At 44.9% G+C, this 25402-nt stretch overlaps 1 protein-coding gene across 1 annotated transcript in view; it reads left to right on the top strand.

Annotated features, from left to right (window-relative positions):
- Positions 1-25147, top strand: part of LOC138674861 (olfactory receptor 1500-like) — a 52811-nt gene extending 27664 nt beyond the window's left edge. Inside the window, exon 4 of the mRNA XM_069762680.1 lies at positions 24233-25147. Within this exon, the coding sequence (XP_069618781.1) occupies positions 24233-25147 (915 nt within the window). The remainder of the gene's footprint in view (positions 1-24232) is intronic.
- The last annotated feature ends 255 nt before the right edge of the window (positions 25148-25402 follow it).

Genomic DNA, 25402 nt, shown 5'->3' with positions numbered 1-25402 from the left:
GGAAGCTGTGGGACGCAGAGGGTGTACCTCCGTGCCGTTAGTTCGGTACGGAGGGTCTTTTTGCCCCCTTTGCGTGGTTTTTGTAGGGTTTTGTGTTGACCGCAAAGTTACCTTTCCTATCCTCGCTCTGTTCAGAAAGTTGGGCCTCACTTTGCTAAATCTATTTCATCTCTACGTTTGTCTTTTCATCTTTACTCACAGTCATTATATGTGGGGGCTGCCTTTTCCTTTGGGGTATTTCTCTGAGGCAAGGTAGGCTTATTTTCTATATTCAGGCTAGCTAGTTTCTCAGGCCATGCCGAGTTGCATAGGCAGCGTTAGGCGCAATCCACGGCTGCCTCTAGTGTGGTTGGAGAGGATTAGGGATTGCGGTCAACAGAGTTCCCACGTCTCAGAGCTTGTTCTTGTTTTTTGGGTTATTGCCAGGTCACTTTATGTGCGCTGACCTCTATGTCCAATGTGGTACTGAATTACCTTTCATAACAAATGTGATTTTTTATTTTACGACTCTGCATTATAAACTTCTGTGAAACACTTGGTGGGTCAAAGTGCCCACCACACTTCTAGATAAGTTCCTTAGGGGGTCTACTTTCCAAAATGGTGTCACTTGTGGGGGGTTTCAATGTTTAGGCACATCAGGGGCTCTCCAAATGCAACATGGCATCCCATCTCAATTCCTGTCAATTTTGCATTTAAAAGTCAAATGGCACTCCTTCCCTTCCGAGCTCTGCCATGCGCCCAAACAGTGGTTTACCCCCATATATGGGGTATCAGTGTACTCAGGATAAATTGCAAAAAAACCTTTTGGGGTCCTATTTCTTCTCTTACCCTGGGGAAAATACAAAAATTGGTGGCGAAAATATCATTTTTGTGAAAAAATATGATTTTTTATTTTTACTGTTCTGCATTATAAACTTCTGTGAAGCACTTGGTGGGTCAAAGTGCTCACCACACAACTAGATAAGTTCCTTAGGGGGTCTGCTTTCAAAATTGGTGTCAATTGTGGGGGGTTTCAATGTTTATGCATATCAGTGGCTGTCCAAACGCAACATGGCGTCCCATCTCAATTCCTGTCAATTTTGCATTTAAAAGTCAAATGACCTCCTTCCCTTCCGAGCTCTGCCATGCGCCCAAACAGTGGTTTACCCCCACATATAGGGTATCAGTGTACTCAGGATAAATTGCAAAACAACTTTTGGGGTCCTATTTCTTCTTTTACCCTGGGGAAAATAAAAAATTGGGGGCGAAAATGTCATTTTTGTGAAAAAATATGACTTTTTATTTTTACTGTTCTGCATTATAAACTTCTGTGAAGCACTTGGCGGGTCAAAGTGCTCACCACACATCTAGATAAGTGCCTAAGGGGGTCCGCTTTCCAAAATGGTGTCAATTGTGGGGGGTTTCAATGTTTATGCACATCAGTGGCTCTGCAAATGCAACATGGCGTCCTATCTCAATTCCAGTCAATTTTGCATTGAAAAGTCAAATGGCGCTCCTTCCCTTCCGAGCTCTGCCATGCACCCAGTGGTTTACCCTCACATATGCAGTATCAGCGTACTCAGGATAAATTGTACAACAACTTTTGGAGTCCATTTTCTCCTGTTACCTTTGGTAAAATAAAATAAATTGAGACTGAAATAATTTTTTTGCGAAAAAAAGTAAAATATTCATTTTTTTAAACATTCCAAAAATTCCTGTGAAAAACCTGAAGGGGTAATAAACTTCTTGAATGCGGTTTTGAGCACCGTGAGGGGTGCAGTTTTTAGTATGGTGTCACACTTAGTTATTTTCTATCATATAGACCCCTCAAAATGACTTCAAATGTGATGTGGTCCTTAAAAAAAATTGTGTTGTAAAAATGAGAAATTGCTGGTCAACTTTTCACCCTTATAATTCCCTAACAAAAAAAATTTTGGTTCCAATATTGTGCATATAAAGTAGACATGTGGGAAATGTTACTTTTTAAGTATTTTGTGCGACACATCTCTGTGATTTAATGGCATAAAAATTCAAAGTTGGAAAATTGCGAAATTTTCTAAATTTTCGCAAAATATCCGTTTTTTTCACAAATAAATGCAGGTAATATCAAATAAATTTTACCAATATCATGAAGAATAATATGTCACTAGAAAACAGTGTCAGAATCATCAGGATCTGTTGAAGCGTTCCAGAGTTATAACCTCATACACGGACAGTGGTCAGAATTGTAAAAATTGGCCCGGTCATTAACGTGCAAACCACCCTTGGTGCTTAAGGGGTTAAAGGGACAATCTCTTTAGGCTCGTCGACTCTAACAGTTGAGCTTTGTGTGGACTCTGGAGCAGAGGGGCATTTCATGTCCTTTGCCTTCGCTCAGCGCCACGCAATACCCCTGGTGATGCTCGCCAAACCAGTTACTGTTCGAGTGGTGAATGGGTCGACACTGCCCTCACAAATCACACATCAGACCATCCCTTTCTCATTATCTATTTCCGCTTCCCATTAGCAGATTATTTCCCTTCTTGTCATTCCCGAGGGAATAGATGAGATTCTTCTAGGAATACCTTGGCTCCATTTCCACTCTTCACATATTGAGTGGACCACAGGGAGGGTATTGGGTTGGAGTGAATCTTGTAAGGGCAGATGTGTGAGGGAGTCTGTTCAGGTTTCCACTACAGAGAAACCCGCAGATCTTCTTCCCTTCCCAAGTGCTATTGGTCCTATGCAGACGTGTTCTCCAAAAAGGCTGTGGAGACCCTTCCGCTTCACCGCCCAAATGACTGTCTTATTGACCTCATCCCTGGAGCTGAACCTCCTCAGGGACGGGTCTATCCCCTCTCTCTATGTCCCAATACATCCAGGACAATTTGGCAAGAGGGTTCATTAGGAAGTCAGTGTCACCTGCAGGGGTTGGGTTCATTTTCGTGCAGAAGAAGAATGGAGAACTAAGTCCATGCATAGATTACAGGGGTCTTAACGCCATCACTGTTAAGAGTAAGTACCCTTTGCCCCTGATATCTGAGCTCTTCGATAGGGTAAGGGGGGGCAAGGGTATTTAACAAATTAGATCTGCAGGTTGCTTATAACCTGATTCGCATCCATGAGGGGGAGGAATGGAAGATGGCTTTTAATACGAGGGATGGGCATTATGAATATCTGGTGATGCCCTTCGGGCTCTGCATTGCCCCAGCCATTTTCGAAGACTTTGTGAACGACATCTTCCGGGATATGCTCTCCACCTCGGTCGTAGTCTATCTGGATGATATACTCATCTACTCTCCAGATATTGACTCCCACCGGAGAGAGGTTCGCAAGGTCTTCGACCTCTTATGGGCAAATTATCTTTATGCCAAGTTGGAGAAATGTGTGTTTGAGCAGGAGTCCTTTCCTTTCCTTGGTTATATCATCTCCGCCCAGGGATTGGCTATGGATCCTGCCAAACTACAGGCTGTGATGGATTGGCAGGAACCTCATTCTCTCAATGCGGTGCAGCGTTTTATGGGGTTCATTAATTATTACCGTCAATTCATACCGCATTTCTCGACTTTGGTAGCTCCCTTGGTAGCCCTCACCAAGAAGGGAGCAAATCCCAAATTGTGGTCGGTGGAAGTCTCCAAGGCCTTCCTCTCTATAAAATCGAATTTTGCTAGTGCTCCCATCCTACATGTAGATAAGCCGTTCATAATGGAGGTGGATGCCTCATCTGTTGTGATGGTGCAGTCCTCTTCCAAAAGGATGCTCAAGGTCGGAAGCATCCCTGCTTCTTCTTTTCCAAGACCTTTACACCAGCAGAGAGGATTTATTCCATGTGCAACAGGGAGTTGCTAGCTATGAACTTGGCTTTCTCTGAGTGGAGACAACTCCTGGAAGGGGCTCACTTTCCCTTTCAAGTCTTCACCGACCACAAAAATTTGGTGTACTTACAAACAGCTCAGCAGCTAAATTCTCGCCAGGCCAGATGGTCCTTATTCTTCTCCCAGTTCCATTTCACCCTCCATTATCTCTCTGGGGAGAAGAACATTTGTGCTGATGCTTTCTCTCACTCCGTTGTGTCTTCAGAGGAGGAGGAAGAGGAGCCTCAGCTTATTGTTCCTTCTGAGAGCCTGAGAACCGTGGCTCCAGTTTTGCTAGAGTCGGTGCCCCCGGGCAAGACTTTTGTACCATCAAGTTTGCATCTGGAGGTTCTCTCTTGGGCTCATTCATCCAGCGTGGGTGGACATTTTGGGACCAAAAGGACATCTGAGCTGTTGGCGATAATGTACTGGTGGCCGCATATGGTCCGTGATGTCGGAGACTATGTTTGGGCGTGTGTCTCCTGTGCCAAAAATAAGTCTCCACGACAAAGGCCAGCTGGGTTACTTTATCCTCTGCCGGTGGCAAACAGGCCCTGGGAGATGGTCAGGATGGACTTTGTGGTGGGCTTACCCAAGTCTCTTGGTTGCACCATCATTTGGATAACCACAGACCATTTTTCTAAAAAGGTGGACCTGATGCCGCCTCCATGGTAACCTTCTGCACGGGCCTTGGCAGCGTTGTTTATAAGACACATTTTCCGCCTACACGTTATGCCAGACAAAGTTGTCCGTGACCGGGGTCCCCAGTTTGCGTCTCAGTTCTGGAGAGAGCTTTGTCGTTTACTCAGCATTGAGTTAAATCTCTCTTCAGCATATCATCCCGAGACGAATGGATTTGTAGAGAGGACCAATCAGACCTTGGTCACATATTTGTGACATTTCGTTTCTGCCAGGCAGGATGATTGGGCATCCTTGCTACTGTGGGTGGAGTTTGCTGTAGCCGACTCCACTGGTCAGATTCCATTGCTCCTTAATTATGGTCAGCATCCGTGAGTTCCTGTGCCTATACCCGTGTCTTCCACCGACTCCAGGGTGGCAGATTGGGCTGTGGAGGCACAGGACATTTGGGACCGCACTCAGGATGCCATTCGGGCCTCCAAGGATAGAATGAGGTCCTCCACCGATGCACATCAGCGCCCCGCTCCGACCTTTGCTCCTGGTGACTTAGTGTGGCTCTCCGCCCATAACATCAGGCTGCGAGTTGAGTCCACTAAACTTGCTCCTCACTACTTAGGACCTTTCAAGGTCCTCGAACAGGTTAGCCCTGTGGTCTAATGTCTGGCCCTTCCTCCACGCCTAGGTATCACCGACACCTTTCATGTGTCCCTTCTAAAGACCATACACATGTCCCGGTTTTCCGAGTCATCTGCCGGGACATCGGGTTCGTCTTCGGACGATTACGAGGTGAACGATATTTTTGGGTGCAAGGTGGTACATGGGAAAAAGTTTTATTTGGTGGACTGGAAAGGTTATAGACCAGAGGACAGGTCCTGGGAGCCTGTTGAGAATATTTGAGCTCCGCTGCTCATTACTGCCTTCGAGCGTAGTGAGGCCCAATGAGGGGGGTAATGTTAGGGGTTAACTTCCCACCTCTGCACAGGGGCAATCTCAAACAACCTCCACTGCAGTTTTCCATTCTTCTCCGGCCGCAATGGAGGCTGCTCAGCAGAGACATCGGTCCCAGCGTCTGGCTCAGCCTGATACTGTGCGTATGGTTTCTGCTGCTTTCCCAGCCTCAGCCATTGTAGCCAATACTGGTCAGTGGCGAGCAGATGTCTCTGGGACTAAGTCCTGCTTTTTCCCTTCTGAGCATGCCCAAGGTAAGACCTCTCATTGGAGTTCAGGGGTCACATGCGCAGGTACTGCTGCAGCTTCCATTGGTCCTCTAGGATGGTCCTGAAGTTGCTGCAGCTATAAAGGGTTTGTATGGCCGCACAGCCATGCACTAGTATCACTTCATGTTATGAGCTTGCTATTTGTGGTCGCGCCTGTATGTGGATAGGATTTGGCTGAAATAAGCCCCTAGAATACAGGCACCTCCGGTGAGGAGTTTGTATGTATGCATTCAGGGCTGGCTAATAGCTACTAGAATTCCTGTTCCACCGGAGAGGAGTGTATGTGTGCTTCTCTGTGTGAGTGACCACTGACTGCCATCAGCTCAGCAGTTAGCTGTGTTCCTCTGTGACACTAAGAGGGCACAGTGTGTTCTTTTCATTGAGACTCAGTGAAGTAACAGAGTTCACTTATGCTGCCATATAGTGCCGTCATCTTCTAGCAGCAGGTTCTCTCATGCACGGTGGACCCCGGGCTGCAAACGCACCATTTAAAACATCTATATTAACTCGGTGAGTTCCGTCAGTCCTTATATACGTTGCATTGTTTTGTATGCTAGCCCTGTTCTACTCAGCATTTAGTGTTTGCAAACGTAAAAAAAAATATATATATATACAGTGGGGCAAAAAAGTATTTAGTCAGTAAGCAATAGTGCAAGTTCCACCACTTAAAAAGATGAGAGGCGTCTGTAATTTACATCATAGGTAGACCTCAACTATGGGAGACAAACTGAGAAAAAAAAATCCAGAAAATCACATTGTCTGTTTTTTTAACATTTTATTTGCATATTATGGTGGAAAATAAGTATTTGGTCAGAAACAAACAATCAAGATTTCTGGCTTTCACAGACCTGTAACTTCTTCTTTAAGAGTCTCCTCTTTCCTCCACTCATTACCTGTAGTAATGGCACCTGTTTAAACTTGTTATCAGTATAAAAAGACACCTGTGCACACCCTCAAACAGACGCCTGGTGTATCTGTGGTGTCAAAATCTTCATTTTGCAGGCATACGTTGCATTGTTTTGTCTGCTAGCCTTGATCTACTCAGTATTTAGTGTTTTGAAAATGAATAAAAAAGAAAAAAAATGTATACAGTCTGTTATCTACATCAGACGCCTGGTGTATCTGTGGTGTCAAAATCTTCACTTTGCAGGCATACGTTGCATTGTTTTGTCTGCTAGCCTTTGGCTAGTCATTATTCAGTGTTTAAAAAAAAAATATAAAAACAAAAAGGTCACACATTTGAACGGTCTGTTATCTCTGTTAGATGCCTGGGGAACTTTAGTGTCAAAATCTTCGCTTTGCAGGCATACTTTGCATTGTTTTGTCTGCTAGCCTTGGTCTGCTCAGTATTAAGTGATGAGCGTGCACTAAAATGCTCGGGTGCTCATTGCTCGGGTCGAGCAGATTGGTATACTCAGTACTCGGCCAGAACAACGAGCCCAATGTAAGTTTATGGGAGACCCGAGTATTTTTACCGTGATCCCCCTGGGGGTCCTTTTAAGGTCTAAAAATGTCTGAAAATGATGGAAAAACTGCTAAAATTACATAAGGACCAATGGGGATCGCTCCTGGAAGCATTCCTGACTCCAGTTAACAGCTGTAAACATTTTTTCCCAGAATCATGCCATTTTTCCGGCTGCTAACAAAAACACATGAAAATGAAACCAAAACGGATTTTGCTGTGAAATATGTCAAAGTACATCAATTGTAGATTAATGACTTGCCTGTAGGGCCAAATAATTAACCCCAGACCGAAAATTGTTTCTCCCACTTAGGCTGAGTTCGGACGCAGCATTTTTGAATTGTTTTTCAACTTTAACATTGCTTTCAACCACTACAAATGCATTCACTGGGAAATGTCATTGTAACATGTAACCCCCCTAGCTGGGTATGTGGTGTGTGACACATAGACTCTTAAAGTCACAGGGCCTATTTTTACTGGTGCATCAGGCGGCATTAATCTTCTTAAAGGGCCATTATTAAACAGTGTGTCTCCTAAGCTGCTGAAGCCTATGCTGTGAGTGGATGGGCTGCCAAGAATTACGACGCACCACAATACCCCTGTCATAAGATGTCCAATGGGGACTCCTGAAAAAATGTTGCATTGAATTCAAGGCCTGCCCTGCTACCAATTCATATGCACCCCAATAAGCCTTGGAACCCACATACTTTATGGGCCCAGTAAAATCCACTTCACAATATGCATTATTAACTCCTGTAGTCCTTTGTTTTACACATGGACAGCAATGCCAGCACTGCTGCATAGACAGCTGCTGGAGGGCCAGTTGGCGTCTCTTGAGCGTGCAACCTTGGCAGTGGATGTTACCGCAATAGCTGTTCAGGCTGCTAGCGTGGCTGCAGCAGCCTTATCCACTGCCACCTCTGTTCCGACCCTATCTCACCTCCCTTTGCCTGAGAGATACTCAGGGGACAGTAAGTCCTGTAGGGGTTTCGTGAGCCAGTGTGGTATACACCTCGAGCTTCTGGCTGCACGGTTTCCCACTGAGCGGGCAAAGGTGGGATTCATAATCTCTCTCTTGTCCGACAGAGCATTGGAGTGGGCTACACCGCTGTGGGAGTGCAACGATCATGTGGTGCGGAGTGTTCCTCGGTTTCTGGACACTCTGAAACAGGTCTTTTTAGGACCTCAAGTCACCCATGATACAGCGCTCCAACTGCTGGCTTTGACTCAGGGTTCAACCATGGTCAGTCATTTTGCTGTTCACTTCCGGACTTTAGCGTCTGAGTTGGAATGGCCAGATAAAACCCTCATTCCCGTATTTTGGAGGGGGCTGGCTGACCATGTGAAGGACGCTTTGGCTACTAGGGAGATTCCCGCCACACTGGAGGAGCTCATAGCTGTATCAACTCGCATAGACCTTCGTTTTCACGAGCGAAGGTTGGAGCGAGCCCAGTGTAGGCAGAGGTTTCGGCTGGCTCCCACCTTCGCCAGACCTTTGGAATCTCCAGTCCAGGCGTCTGAGTCACATGAGGCCACAGAGGTGACACGAGCGGGATCTAAGTCTCAGTTCGCTCGTGCACATAAGGTCTGTCATGTTTGCCGGCAGTCAGGATATCTTGCCTCCAAGTGTCCTCAGCGGTTGGGGAACGGTGCGGAGGCGCTCCCTCTGCATCCCAGAGCTTCCAGCAAGCAAGACAACAATAAAAATAGCAAGCTGGACAGAAAAATAGCAAACCCAAGAAAAACAGGCAGGAACTTAGCTTCTGCTGGGAAGACAGGTCACAAGAACGATCCAGGAGTGAACTAGACCAATACTGGAACATTGGCAGGCGGCATGGAGCAAAGATCTTAGTGGAGTTAAATAGAGCAGCCAGCTAACTCAGAAACACCCACAGCCACCAGAGTAAATCCATGGATAGAACCAGCCGAAGTACCATTCATGACCACAGGAGGGAGCCCGACAACAGAATTCACAATAATACCCCCCCCCCCTTGAGGAGGGGTCACCGTACCCTCACCAGAGCCCCCAGGCCGACCAGGATGAGCCAAATGAAAGGCACAAACCAGATCGGCAGCATGAACATCAGAGGCAAAAACCCAGGAATTATCTTCCTGACCATAACGCTTCCACTTGACCAGGTACTGGAGTTTCCGTCTCGAAATACGAGAATCCAAAATCTTCTCCACCACATACTCCAACTCCCCCTCAACCAACACCGGGGCAGGAGGATCAACGGATGGAACCACAGGCGCCACGTATCTCCGCAATAACGACCTATGGAACACATTATGGATGGCAAAAGAAGCAGGAAGGGCCAAACGAAATGACACAGGATTGATAACCTCAGAAATCTTATACGGACCAATGAAACGAGGCTTAAACTTAGGAGAGGAAACCTTCATAGGAACATAACGAGAAGACAACCAAACCAAATCCCCAACACGAAGTCGGGGACCCACACAGCGCCGGCAGTTAGCGAAACGTTGAGCCTTCTCCTGGGACAATGTCAAATTGTCCACCACATGAGTCCAAATCTGCTGCAACCTATCCACCACAGTATCTACACCAGGACAGTCCGAAGACTCAACCTGCTCTGAAGAGAAACGAGGACGGAAACCAGATTTGCAGAAAAACGGCGAAACCAAAGTAACCGAGCTGGCCCGATTATTAAGGGCGAACTCAGCCAACGGCAAAAAGGACACCCAATCATCCTGATCAGCAGAAACAAAGCATCTCAGATATGTTTCCCTAAGTCTCCCTAAGCTAGAAGATCGTTGGGTACAGCCGGGACCAGCTGCTTCGAAAGCATCACCAAACCAGGGATTCAAGCTTCAAGAGGCTAATTAGCATATTCCAGGTGCCTTCTGGGAGAAGCGAAGTCTCCCTAAGCTAGAAGATCGTTGGGTACAGCCGGGACCAGCTGCTTCGAAAGCATCACCAAACCAGGGATTCAAGCTTCAGGAGGCTAATTTGCATATTCCAGGTGCCTTCTGGGAGAAGCGAAGTCTCCCTAAGCTAGAAGATCGTTGGGTACAGCCGGGACCAGCTGCTTCGAAAGCATCACCAAACCAGGGATTCAAGCTTCAGGAGGCTAATTTGCATATTCCAGGTGCCTTCTGGGAGAAGCGAAGTCTCCCTAAGCTAGAAGATCGTTGGGTACAGCCGGGACCAGCTGCTTCGAAAGCATCACCAAACCAGGGATTCAAGCTTCAGGAGGCTAATTTGCATATTCCAGGTGCCTTCTGGGAGAAGCGAAGTCTCCCTAAGCTAGAAGATCGTTGGGTACAGCCGGGACCAGCTGCTTCGAAAGCATCACCAAACCAGGGATTCAAGCTTCAAGAGGCTAATTAGCATATTCCAGGTGCCTTCTGGGAGAAGCGAAGTCTCCCTAAGCTAGAAGATCGTTGGGTACAGCCGGGACCAGCTGCTTCGAAAGCATCACCAAACCAGGGATTCAAGCTTCAGGAGGCTAATTTGCATATTCCAGGTGCCTTCTGGGAGAAGCGAAGTCTCCCTAAGCTAGAAGATCGTTGGGTACAGCCGGGACCAGCTGCTTCGAAAGCATCACCAAACCAGGGATTCAAGCTTCAGGAGGCTAATTTGCATATTCCAGGTGCCTTCTGGGAGAAGCGAAGTCTCCCTAAGCTAGAAGATCGTTGGGTACAGCCGGGACCAGCTGCTTCGAAAGCATCACCAAACCAGGGATTCAAGCTTCAGGAGGCTAATTTGCATATTCCAGGTGCCTTCTGGGAGAAGCGAAGTCTCCCTAAGCTAGAAGATCGTTGGGTACAGCCGGGACCAGCTGCTTCGAAAGCATCACCAAACCGCGCGCCTTACGGCGCGCGAATTTTTGCCTGTAGGACATTATTGCAAGAGAGCTTGGCTGAGTAGATTACACAAGAAGGAAAACACACAGCAAGTCAGCAGGATCTAGGAGCAACATGGCAGATGTGACAACCTACATGGTGAGCTGCAGCATGTGCTACATGTTCACAGATCGACCAGAAGAAGAATCCAATTTCACCTGTCAGAAGTGTAGACTAGTGGCCCTTTTAGAAGAAAAGGTGCGGGGTCTGGAAGAAAGAATAGCAACTTTGAAACTCATCAAAGAGAATGAAGACTTTCTAGACAGAACAGAAGCATCTCTACTGGTCACAGAAGGTGAAAAAAGTGTCAGAGAACCTCCAAAAGCAGATGAGTGGAAGCATGTGACCAAAAGAAGCAAGAAGACCATGGAGAAATCACCAACCACACAACTGAAGAACCGATATCAAATCTTTGTAGAGGATGAAGATGGCACACCTAAGAATGAAGCAATACCAGCAAGCAAAAAAGAAAAGGGCACACAGCAACAAGTGACAGCAAAAAGTACAGCCAAGAAGCAACGAAGAGTGGTGGTGGTGGGAGACTCACTACTGAGAGGCACAGAAGCAGCCATCTGCAGACCGGACATAACTGCAAGAGAAGTATGCTGCCTTCCAGGTGCGATGATCAAGGATGTGACCGATAGGATACCAAAGCTCTTCAGCTCCAAGGACGTCCACCCATTTCTTCTGATACATGTTGGCACCAATGACACTTCAAGGAAGGACCTACCGACAATCTGCAAGGACTTTGAAGAGTTGGGGAAGAAAGTAAAGGAACTGGATGCACAGGTAGTTTTTTCTTCTATCCTTCCAGTAGACGGGCATGGCACCAGGAGATGGAACAGGATCCTTGATGCAAACAACTGGCTAAGACGATGGTGCAGACAACAAGGATTTGGATTCCTGGACCACGGTGTGAATTACTGGTATGATGGACTCCTCGCCAGAGACGGACTACACCTCAACAAACCTGGGAAACACACATTCGCCAGAAGACTCGCTACACTCATCAGGAGGGCGTTAAACTAGAAGAAGAGGGGACGGGAAGAAAAACATTAGACTCGAACAAAGACGACCCAGGAAAACATACTCAGAAGGGAGGTAAGAACATTTCTAAAACAATCCACAGTGAGGAGATTGGAACAAAACAAAATCCTCTAAACTGCATGCTCGCAAACGCCAGAAGCCTGACAAACAAGATGGAAGAACTAGAAGCAGAAATATCTACAGGTAACTTTGACATAGTGGGAATAACCGAGACATGGTTAGATGAAAGCTATGACTGGGCAGTTAATTTACAGGGTTACAGTCTGTTTAGAAAGGATCGTAAAAATCGGAGAGGAGGAGGGGTTTGTCTCTATGTAAAGTCTTGTCTAAAGTCCACTTTAAGGGAGGATATTAGCGAAGGGAATGAGGATGTCGAGTCCATATGGGTTGAAATTCATGGAGGGAAAAATGGTAACAAAATTCTCATTGGGGTCTGTTACAAACCCCCAAATATAACAGAAACCATGGAAAGTCTACTTCTAAAGCAGATAGATGAAGCTGCAACCCATAATGAGGTCCTGGTTATGGGGGACTTTAACTACCCGGATATTAACTGGGAAACAGAAACCTGTGAAACCCATAAAGGCAACAGGTTTCTGCTAATAACCAAGAAAAATTATCTTTCACAATTGGTGCAGAATCCAACCAGAGGAGCAGCACTTTTAGACCTAATACTATCTAATAGACCTGACAGAATAACAAATCTGCAGGTGGTTGGGCATTTAGGAAATAGCGACCACAATATTGTGCAGTTTCACCTGTCTTTCACTAGGGGGACTTGTCAGGGAGTCACAAAAACATTGAACTTTAGGAAGGCAAAGTTTGACCAGCTTAGAGATGCCCTTAATCTGGTAGACTGGGACAATATCCTCAAAAATAAGAATACAGATAATAAATGGGAAATGTTTAAGAACATCCTAAATAGGCAGTGTAAGCGGTTTATACCTTGTGGGAATAAAAGGACTAGAAATAGGAAAAACCCAATGTGGCTAAACAAAGAAGTAAGACAGGCAATTAACAGTAAAAAGAAAGCATTTGCACTACTAAAGCAGGATGGCACCATTGAAGCTCTAAAAAACTATAGGGAGAAAAATACTTTATCTAAAAAACTAATTAAAGCTGCCAAAAAGGAAACAGAGAAGCACATTGCTAAGGAGAGTAAAACTAATCCCAAACTGTTCTTCAACTATATCAATAGTAAAAGAATAAAAACTGAAAATGTAGGCCCCTTAAAAAATAGTGAGGAAAGAATGGTTGTAGATGACGAGGAAAAAGCTAACATATTAAACACCTTCTTCTCCACGGTATTCACGGTGGAAAATGAAATGCTAGGTGAAATCCCAAGAAACAATGAAAACCCTATATTAAGGGTCACCAATCTAACCCAAGAAGAGGTGCGAAACCGGCTAAATAAGATTAAAATAGATAAATCTCCGGGTCCGGATGGCATACACCCACGAGTACTAAGAGAACTAAGTAATGTAATAGATAAACCATTATTTCTTATTTTTAGTGACTCTATAGCGACAGGGTCTGTTCCGCAGGACTGGCGCATAGCAAATGTGGTGCCAATATTCAAAAAGGGCTCTAAAAGTGAACCTGGAAATTATAGGCCAGTAAGTCTAACCTCTATTGTTGGTAAAATATTTGAAGGGTTTCTGAGGGATGTTATTCTGGATTATCTCAATGAGAATAACTGTTTAACTCCATATCAGCATGGGTTTATGAGAAATCGCTCCTGTCAAACCAATCTAATCAGTTTTTATGAAGAGGTAAGCTATAGGCTGGACCACGGTGAGTCATTGGACGTGGTATATCTCGATTTTTCCAAAGCGTTTGATACCGTGCCGCACAAGAGGTTGGTACACAAAATGAGAATGCTTGGTCTGGGGGAAAATGTGTGTAAATGGGTTAGTAACTGGCTTAGTGATAGAAAGCAGAGGGTGGTTATAAATGGTATAGTCTCTAACTGGGTCGCTGTGACCAGTGGGGTACCGCAGGGGTCGGTATTGGGACCTGTTCTCTTCAACATATTCATTAATGATCTGGTAGAAGGTTTACACAGTAAAATATCGATATTTGCAGATGATACAAAACTATGTAAAGCAGTTAATACAAGAGAAGATAGTATTCTGCTACAGATGGATCTGGATAAGTTGGAAACTTGGGCTGAAAGGTGGCAGATGAGGTTTAACAATGATAAATGTAAGGTTATACACATGGGAAGAGGGAATCAATATCACCATTACACACTGAACAGGAAACCACTGGGTAAATCTGACAGGGAGAAGGACTTGGGGATCCTAGTTAATGATAAACTTACCTGGAGCAGCCAGTGCCAGGCAGCAGCTGCCAAGGCAAACAGGATCATGGGGTGCATTAAAAGAGGTCTGGATACACATGATGAGAGCATTATACTGCCTCTGTACAAATCCCTAGTTAGACCGCACATGGAGTACTGTGTCCAGTTTTGGGCACCGGTGCTCAGGAAGGATATAATGGAACTAGAGAGAGTACAAAGGAGGGCAACAAAATTAATAAAGGGGATGGGAGAACTACAATACCCAGATAGATTAGCGAAATTAGGATTATTTAGTCTAGAAAAAAGACGACTGAGGGGCGATCTAATAACCATGTATAAGTATATAAGGGGACAATACAAATATCTCGCTGAGGATCTGTTTATACCAAGGAAGGTGACGGGCACAAGGGGGCATTCTTTGCGTCTGGAGGAGAGAAGGTTTTTCCACCAACATAGAAGAGGATTCTTTACTGTTAGGGCAGTGAGAATCTGGAATTGCTTGCCTGAGGAGGTGGTGATGGCGAACTCAGTCGAGGGGTTCAAGAGAGGCCTGGATGTCTTCCTGGAGCAGAACAATATTGTATCATACAATTATTAGGTTCTGTAGAAGGACGTAAATCTGGGTATTTATTATGATGGAATATAGGCTGAACTGGATGGACATATGTCTTTTTTCGGCCGTACTAACTATGTTACTATGTTACTATGTTTCCAAAGTCTGATTAGTTCATTCGGTTTGGCCATTTGTCTGATGATGGAAAGACGAGGAAAAAGACAAATCAATGCCCATCCTAGCACAAAAAAATCGCAAAAACATCGAAACAAACTGGGAACCTCTGTCAGAAACGATGTTCTCCGGGATACCATGTAAACGAACCACATGCTGGAAAAATAATGGCACCAAATCAGAGGAGGAAGGCAATTTAGACAAAGGTACCAAATGGACCATCTTAGAAAAGCGATCACAAACCACCCAAATGACCGACATCTTTTGAGAGACGGGGAGATCCGAAATAAAATCCATAGAAATATGCGTCCAGGGCCTCTTCGGGACCGGCAAGGGCAAAAGCAACCCACTGGCACGAGAACAGCAGGGCTTAGCCCGAGCACAAGTCCCACAGGACTGCACAAAAGAACGCACATCCCGTGACAAAGACGGCCACCAAAAGGATCTAGCCACCAAATCTCTGGTACCAAAGATTCTGGATGCCCAGCCAACACAGAACAATGAATCTCAGAGATAACTCTACTAGTCCATCTATCAGGGACAAACAGTTTCTCCGCTGGGCAACGGTCAGGTCTATCAGCCTGAAATTTTTGCAGCACCCGCCGCAGATCAGGGGAGATGGCAGACAAAATTACCCCCTCTTTGAGAATACCCGCCGGCTCAGGAACACCCGGAGAGTCAGGCACAAAACTCCTTGACAGGGCATCAGCCTTCACATTCTTAGAGCCCGGAAGGTACGAAACCACAAAATCAAAACGGGAGAAAAATAACGACCATCGAGCCTGTCTCGGATTCAACCGTTTGGCAGACTCAAGATAAGTCAAATTCTTGTGATCTGTCAAGACCACCACGCGATGCTTGGCTCCTTTAGGCCAATGACGCCACTCCTCGAATGCCCACTTCATGGCCAACAACTCTCGATTACCAACATCATAATTGCGCTCAGCAGGCGAAAACTTTCTAGAAAAGAAAGCACATGGCTTCATCACCGTGCCATCAGAACTTCTTTGCGACAAAACAGCCCCTGCTCCAATCTCAGAAGCATCAACCTCAACCTGAAACGGAAGCGAAACATCTGGCTGGCACAACACAGGGGCAGAAGAAAAACGACGCTTCAACTCCTGAAAAGCCTCTACAGCTGCAGAAGACCAATTGACCACATCAGCACCCTTCTTGGTCAAATCAGTCAATGGTTTAGCAACACTAGAAAAATTAGCGATGAAGCACCGATAAAAATTAGCAAAGCCCAGGAACTTTTGCAGGCTCTTCACAGATGTCGGCTGAGTCCAATCGTAAATGGCCTGGACTTTAACAGGGTCCATCTCAATAGTAGAAGGGGAAAAAATGAACCCCAAAAATGAAACCTTCTGAACTCCAAAGAGACACTTTGACCCCTTCACAAACAAGGAATTCGAACGAAGGACCTGGAACACCATTCTGACCTTCTTCACATGAGACTCCCAATCATCCGAAAAGACCAAAATATCATCCAAATACACAATCAGGAATTTATCCAGGTACTCTCGGAAGATGTCATGCATAAAGGACTGAAATACTGATGGAGCATTGGAAAGTCCGAATGGCATAACCAGGTACTCAAAATGGCCCTCGGGCGTATTATATGCTGTTTTCCATTCATCGCCTTGTTTAATACGCAAAGAGATTATACGCCCCTCGAAGATCTATCTTGGTCAACCAACTAGCTCCTTTAATAAGAGCAAACAAATCAGACAGCAACGGCAAAGGATACTGAAATTTGACTGTAATTTTATTAAGAAGGCGGTAATCAATACAAGGTCTCAAAGAACCATCCTTCTTGGCCACAAAAAAGAACCCTGCTCTTAACGGTGATGACGACGGGCGAATATGGCCTTTCTCCAATGATTCCTTTATATAACTCCGCATAGCAGCGTGTTCTGGCACAGATAAATTGAACAATCGGCCCTTAGGAAACTTACTACCAGGAATCAAATTAATTGCACAATCACAATCCCTATGAGGAGGTAGGGCACTGGCTTTGGGCTCATCAAATACATCCCGATAATCCGACAAAAACTCTGGAACTTCAGAAGGAGTGGAAGACGAAATAGACAAAAATGGGACATCACCATGTACCCCCTGGCAACCCCTGCTGGACACAGACATAGATTTCCAGTCCAATACTGGATTATGAACCTGTAGCCATGGCAACCCCAAAACGACCACATCATGCAGATTATGCAACACCAGAAAGCGGATATCCTCCTGATGTGCAGGAGCCATGCACATGGTCAATTGGGTCCAGTACTGAGGCTTATTCTTGGCCAAAGGCGTAGCATCAATTCCTCTCAATGGAATAGGATACTGCAACGGCTCCAAGAAAAAACCACAGCGCCTAGCAAACTCCAAGTCCATCAAATTCAGGGCAGCGCCTGAATCCACAAATGCCATGACAGAATAGGAAGACAAAGAGCAGATCAAGGTAACGGACAAAAGAAATTTAGACTGTACCGTACCAATGGTGGCAGACCTAGCGAACCGCTTAGTGCGCTTAGGACAATCGGAGATAGCATGAGTGGAATCACCACAGTAAAAACACAGCCCATTCCGACGTCTGCGTTCTTGCCGTTCCGCTCTGGTCAAAGTCCTATCACATTGCATAGGCTCAGGCCCATGCTCAGATAGTACCGCCAAATGGTGCACAGATTTACGCTCACACAAGCGTCGATCGATCTGAATGGCCAAAGACATAGACTCATTCAGACCAGCAGGCATGGGAAATCCCACCATGACATCCTTAAGGGCTTCAGCGAGACCCTTTCTGAAGATTGCTGCCAGGGAACATTCATTCCACTAAGTGAGCACAGACCACTTTCTAAACCTCTGACAATATATCTCCGCTTCATCCTGACCCTGACACAGAGCCAGCAAGATTTTCTCTGCCTGATCCACTGAATTAGGTTCGTCATAAAGCAATCCAAGCGCCAGGAAAAACGCATCAACATCACGCAATGCCGGATCTCCTGGCGCAAGGGAAAATGCCCAGTCTTGAGGGTCACCACGTAACAAAGAAATAATGATCTTTACTTGTTGAACAGGGTCACCTGAGGAGCGAGGTTTCAAGGCAAGAAACAATTTACAATTATTTTTGAAATTCAAGAACTTAGATTTATCACCAAAAAACAAATCAGGAATCGGAATCCTAGGCTCTGACATCGGATTCTGAACCACAAAATCTTGAATGTTTTGTACCCTTGTAGTGAGATTATCCATCCAAGAGGACAGACCTTAAATGTCCATGTTTACACCTGTGTCCTGAACCACCCAGAGGTAAAGGGGAAAAGAGAGACAAAACACACTGCAAAGAAAAAAAAATGGTCTCAGAACATCTCTTATCCCTCTATTGATATGCATTAGTAATTTTGGCCACCTGTACTGTTATGACCTGGTGGTCAGGACAATAATGGACCTGGTGGTTAAGAGCACACGGAATGACCTGATAGTTACTGATAACAAAGGACGAGCTCTGGGACGTGGGAACTCTGCTGACCGCAATCCCTAATCCTATCACACACACTAGAAATAGCCGTGGATTGCTCCTAACGCTCCCTATGCAACTCGGCACAGCCTAAGGAACTAGCTAGCCCTGAAGATAGAAAAATAAAGCCTACCTTGCCTCAGAGAAATTCCCCAAAGGAAAAGGCAGCCCCCCACATATAATGACTGTGAGTAAAGATGAAAATACAAACACAGAGATGAAATAGATGTAGCAAAGCGAGGCCCGACTTACTGAACAGACTGAGGATAGGAAAGGTTGCTTTGCGGTTAGCACAAAAACCTACAAAAAGACCACGCAGAGGGCGCAAAAAGACCCTCTGCACCGACTCACGGTGCGGAGGCGCTCCCTCTGCGTCCCAGAGCTTCCAGCAAGCAAGACAACAATAAAAATAGCAAGCTGGACAGAAAAATAGCAAACCCAAGAAAAACAGGCAGGAACTTAGCTTCTGCTGGGAAGACAGGTCACAAGAACGATCCAGGAGTGAACTAGACCAATACTGGAACATTGACAGGTGGCATGGAGCAAAGATCTAAGTGGAGTTAAATAGAGCAGCCAGCTAAAGAATTAACCTCATCACCTGTGGAAGGAAACTCAGAAACACCCACAGCCACCAGAGTAAGTCCATGGATAGAACCAGCCGAAGTACCATTCATGACCACAGGAGGGAGCCCAACAACAGAATTCACAACACTGCTCCCTCTTTGACCGGTTACAATCTGGCTTCCAAACACATCACTCAACTGAAACTGCCCTAACAAAAGTGACCAATGACCTACTAACCGCTAAGAGCAAGCGACACTACTCTGTCCTCCTCCTCCTGGACCTGTCTTCTGCCTTCGACACTGTGGACAAATCCCTCCTGTTACAGATCCTCTCATCTCTTGGCATCACAGACTTGGCCCTATCCGGGATCTCATCATATCTAACAGACTGGACATTCAGTGTCTCCCTCTCCCACACCACCTCCTCATCTCACCCCCTGTCTGTCGGTGTTCCCCAAGGCTCAGTTCTTAGACCCCTACTCTTCTCCATCTACATATTCGGCCTGGGACAGCTCATAGAATCCCACGGTTTTCAATATCATCTCTACGCAGATCTACCTATCTGGACCCGACCTCACTTCCTTACTGACCAAAATCCCACAATGTCTGTCTGCTATTTCATCCTTCTTTTCTGTTCGTTTTCTAAAACTGAACATGGACAAAACAGAATTCATCATCTTTCCCCATCTCACTCTACCCCTCCACCCGACCTATCCATCAATGTCAATGGCTGCTCACCTTCTCCGGTCCCGTACGCTCGGTGCCTCAGGGTGATCCTTGACTCTACCCTCTCTTTCAAGCCACATACCCAAGCCCTTGCCTCCTCTTGCTGATTCCAACTCAAAACATTTCCCGGATCCGTACATTCCTTGACCATGAAACCACAAAAACACTAGTACATGCCCTTATCATCTTCCGCCTCGACTACTGCAACCTCCTACTCTCTGGCCTCCCCTCTAGCACTCTGGCACCACTCCAATCCATCCTAATCTCTGCAGCCCGACTAATCCACCTGTCTCCCCGTTATTCCCCAGCCTCTCCTCTTTGCCAGGCTCTTCACTGGCTTCCTATTGCCCAGAGGCTCCAGTTCTAAACACTAACAATGACATACAAAGCCATTCACAATCTGAGTCCTCCATACATCTGTGACATGGTCTTCCATTACCTACCTACATGCAACCTTTGATCATCTCATGATCTCCTACTCTACTCCTCTCTCATCTCTTCCTCCCACAACCACATCCAAGACTTCTCCCGAGCTTCCCCTATACTCTGGAACTCTCTACCCCAACACATCAGACTCTCGCCTACCACAGAAACCTTCAAAAGGAACCTGAAGACCCACCTCTTCCGACAAGCCTACAACCTGCAGTGATCCCCAGTCTACTGAAGCACCAGATGACTAGCTCTACCCTCACCTAGTGTATCCTCACCCATCCCCTGTAAACTGTGAGCCCTCGCGGGCAGGGTCCTCTCTCCTCCTGTACTTGTGTGTGCCTTGTTTTACTCATGTTTATTGTACTTGTCTATATTTGCCCCGTTCACATGTAAAGCGCCATGTAATAAATGGCGCAATAAAAATGAATAATAATAATAATAATAATAATAGTAATAATAAAATCATTAATAAGAAATTTTTACCATTATCATGAAGTACAAAGTGTCATGAAAAAAAAAACAGTCTTAGAATCACTGACATCTGTTGAATGTTATTACCTTATAAATCGACACTGGTCAAAATGTTTAAATTTGGCCGGATCGTGAAGATGAAAACAGGCTTGGGGGCTGAAGGGGTTAATTGTGACATGACTGCACTTACATTGCAAAGATGCTTATTTTTTTCCATCGCAGATCTGAAATATTTAGTTAAAATAGTAGGAATATACCATTAAATCTTCTAATCACTGCTACATTTTATACACATTTTTAGAGGTGAACATAATGGGGCAAGCGATTAATGAAAGCTTTATTTTTAACACATTTAATTGCCTGAATTGTCTGAATAGAAGGTGACTTGTGGGACAACGGACGAGTCTCCCATGATTTGTGTCACCAGGTACCGGCCTTCGATTTCATGTATAAATCTCCAGACTTCCATCCATTACGGCTCACATTCATTTGTCCAGCGACTATGTGGTGAGGCACGACGGTGATGTTGTCTATTTACCCTGGGGAAATTCTTCACACAACAATTTGAAATTTGTGAAAAATAAAATATCCATTTGATACTTATTAATAATGAATAATAAAGAAACCGCTTCTGTAAGTATTGCATCTTTGTAATAATACATAATGCAGTTTGAAAAGATTATTTTCCAAATAATTGATTTATTAAAAAAAAATTAAAATAGTATTTTTATTGTCTAATTTGGAATTTGACTATTGAAAAGAATTCTGATTGTTGACATTTAAAGTTAGATTAAAACTTTATTGCTTTGGACTATGTTATACAGGTGAGTGAATCGGCCAAAATTAAAATTCGGCAAATTCTCAAAAATTCAGCCAGGAAATTCAATGAGCATCAAACTGATTCAATGCTATTCAAGTGAGCCCCAACTGTATTTGGAAGTCTCCTAACACCAAAGTATAATAAATTGATGGGTGGAAAGGGTTAAAAACCAATCATGCTCCCCTTGCTCCTCACATGTACTTACAACCACAGCTCCCTGCTAGCTCTGGATTTCTGTCCCCTGCTCCAGTGCTGGTCTCCTCCTCAATCTTCTCCAGCACCTCGGTCCACTGCGGTTAATGTGGTCTGATGTATGTCATGATAGCTTTAAGTAATAATATCAGAACATTTGCCGAGACCTAGCTAGTGCGGAAAGCACCGGAAAAGAGTTCAATAGCCCTTGAGCGGAGCTGGTGCCTGAGGACGTTAGCGGAGAACCGTCAGGAAGCGGCTGTAGCAGGGACGGGTGAAGGACTTGGCGAGTAGGACTTGTTACATTTTTTCTTTTTTTTAATCCATTCCTTATCCAGTAAATACCAGCTCACCCACCAGAATTTTACTGTATTTACACAAAACAAATTACCAAAAATTCACATTGGGAAATTTAAACAAAATCAATTAGTTTAGTAAAAATTTGTTCATCCTTATTACTATATTTTAGATGCTTTACAGCATTTCTAAACAACATACAAACAAGCTCCACAATTGCACCACTGGAGTGTTGCTTTAAATGTAATTCATCTGCCCCCTGTCTCATAGTCTCCTGTTGGTGCCTCCATTATTTTTCACTGTCACTACAGTCGGTCTCCGGCAAAAAGTGACCTCCCTGCTATTTCTGTGTTTCATGGACCTGGGCTCACAGTCTACAGGGGATGGGTGAGGATACACTAGGAAAGGGTAGAGTTGGTCATGTGGCAGTTCAGTAGACTGGGGATCACTGCAGGTTGTAGGCTTGTCAGAAGAGGTGGGTCTTCAGGTTCCTTTTGAAGGTTTCCATGGTAGGTGAGAGCCAGATGTGTTGGGGTAGAGAGTTCCAGAGTATGGGGGAAGCACAGGAGAAGTCTTGGATGCGGTTGTGGGAGGAAGAGATGACAGAGGAGTAGAGAAGGAGATCATGAGATGATCGAAGGTTGCATGTAGGTAGGTAATGGAAGACCATGTCACAGATGTATGGAGGAGTCAGATTGTGAATGGCTTTGTATGTCATTGTTAGTGTTTTGAACTGTAGCCTCTGGGCAATAGGAAGCCAGTGAAGGGCCTGGCAGAGAGGAGAGGCTGGGGAGTAACGGGGAGACAGGGGGATTAGTCGGGCAGCAGAGTTTAGGATGGATTGGAGTGGTGCCAAAGTTCTAGAGGGGAGGCCAGAGAATAGGAGGTTGCAGTAGTCAAGGCGGTAGATGATAAGGGCAAGCACTAGTGTTTTTGTGGTCTCATGGTCAAGGAATGTCCGGATCCGGGAAATGTTTTTGAGTTGGAATTGGCAAGAGGAGGCAAGGGCTTGGATATGTGACTTGAAAGAGAGGGCAGAGTCTAGGATCACCCCGAGGCACCGAGCGTGCGAGATCAGGGAAAGGGAGCAGCCATTGACATTGATGGATAGGCCTGGTGGAGGGGTAGAGTGAGGTGGGGGAAAGATGATGAATTCTGTTTTGTCCATGTTCAGTTTTAGAAAACAAGCAGAAAAGAAGGATGAAATAGCAGACAGACATTGTGGGATTTTGGTCAGTAAGGAAGTGAGGTCGGGTCCAGATAGGTAGATCTGCGTGTCATCAGCGTAAAGATGATATTGTAAACCGTGGGATTCTATGAGCTGTCCCAGGCCAAAGGTGTAGATGGAGAAGAGTAGGGGTCCTAGAATTGGGGAACATCGACAGACAGGGGCGAGATGAGGAGGTGGTGTGGGAGAGGGAGACTCTGAATGTCCGGTCTGTTAGATATGATGAGATCCAGGATAGGGCCAAGTCTGTGATGCCAAGAGATGAGAGAATCTGTAACAGGAGGGAATGGTCCACAGTGTCGAAGGCAGAAGACAGGTCCAGGAGGAGGAGGACAGAGTAGTGTCGTGTGCTCTTGGAGGTTAGTAGGTTATTGGTCACTTTAGTTAGGGCAGTTTCAGTTGAGTGATGTTTTCGGAAGCCAGATTGTAACCGATAAAAGAGGGAGCAGGAGGAGAGGTGGGAGGACAGATCAAGATGGACATGCTGTTCCAGTAGTTTCACACATTGAAAGTGTCACTACAGCACTGAAAAAAGTGAAATGCTACAATGCTGCTTTCTATGCAAAAAACTATTTACATGATATAGAAACAGTTTTGGCTGGTGAAATTCTGGTTACCATGAAACTATTTGCGTCCCTCCTGATAAAATGAAGGTATTGTGGTGCTTTTCTGAGCTCTGCTGTTTTCTAACTCTAATGGTGGTCTGAGGAGACAGTCTATGGAGCTCATCTTCAGTGCCTAAAGAGTGCTGCCTTCATCGTAAGTCTTCTGCTCCTTTGTTTTGGCGATTAGGAGGGATTTTATTACCTGGAATTCTATAAATATCTAGAGCAGGAATTTTGTAACTATAAAGATATTATGTATTGCTGTTTTCAGTTTACTACAGTTTATCTAAAATTTGCTCCATATTTAGAACAATCTGACCGTGGTCACTGAGTTTTTCCTTTTAGGATTTCAAATCAGACAAAGTTTAAGAATTTCACTGTTCTGTCTTCTTTTTGTGGTTTTCTGTGGGACAATATGTGGAAATCTCCTGATCATCACCCTGGTGTCCACCACAAAAAGCCTCCACACTCCAATACACTTCTTCATCTCACAACTGTCGCTCAGTGACCTTCTGGTGATTACCAATATTGTCCCCAATTTGCTCCAAGTTCTACTCAATAATGGGGGATCCATAGATTTTGTTGATTGCATCACTCAGTTGTATTTTTTATGTGCCCCAGAAGTGTTTGAATGTTTTCTTCTCGCTGTGATGTCTTATGACCGATATGTGGCCATCTGTAATCCTCTCCGTTACTCCACCATCATGACTTCAGCACATTGTGTCAAATTATCAATTATGTTTTGGATGTTTGGATTTTCTATTGTTTTGGTTTACATTGTAACATTGGCAAAGCTAAACTTTTGTGGTCCAAATATCATTGACCATTTATTCTGTGATATTGTTCCCCTACTAGAAATTTGCTGCTCTGACACCTTCATTGTTCACTTGGAAATTGCAGTTATGGTCATTCCAAATGTTATTATTCCAACCATAATCATTGTATTGTCTTATACTTTTATTGTGTCAGCGGTCTTAAAGATTAAATCTAATGTCAGTAGACAGAAAGCCTTCTCCACCTGTAGCTCCCACCTCACTGTGGTCTCCATATTTTACTGGACCATGTTTGGTGTTTATTTTTTCCCAACAAAAGGCCGAACGCTCACAATGAGTAAGATCTTATCTCTGCTATATACCGTGTTTACTCCTTTTATCAACCCCATAATATACAGTCTGAGAAACCAAGACATTAGGAAAGCCATTCTAAAGCATGCAGCCTGGTAAAGTAACAACTAGAGATGTTTCTATCTTGATTTGTTGCTGCTCCAGATGGTCCAGGTCAGTACAACCTTCTACTATGCCACAACTCCTCACGTCAGGTGGCAGACGCCCCTTGCCAAATCACAACCCCGCACAGACACAATCCAATAGGAGCAGAATGTAAATGATCTGATGCACTACCCTAAATTTACTTATGACTGTTGCTTACAGAAGCTCCATCGAAAAAGCTTTTAGGAAGAGGACATCAACATAACCATA

Source organism: Ranitomeya imitator, chromosome 4, assembly GCF_032444005.1.
Source record: "Ranitomeya imitator isolate aRanImi1 chromosome 4, aRanImi1.pri, whole genome shotgun sequence".
Taxonomy (NCBI): domain Eukaryota; kingdom Metazoa; phylum Chordata; class Amphibia; order Anura; family Dendrobatidae; genus Ranitomeya; species Ranitomeya imitator.
The sequence above is the reverse complement of the archived record's forward strand: the minus strand, read 5'-3'. Positions and strand labels throughout refer to the sequence as shown.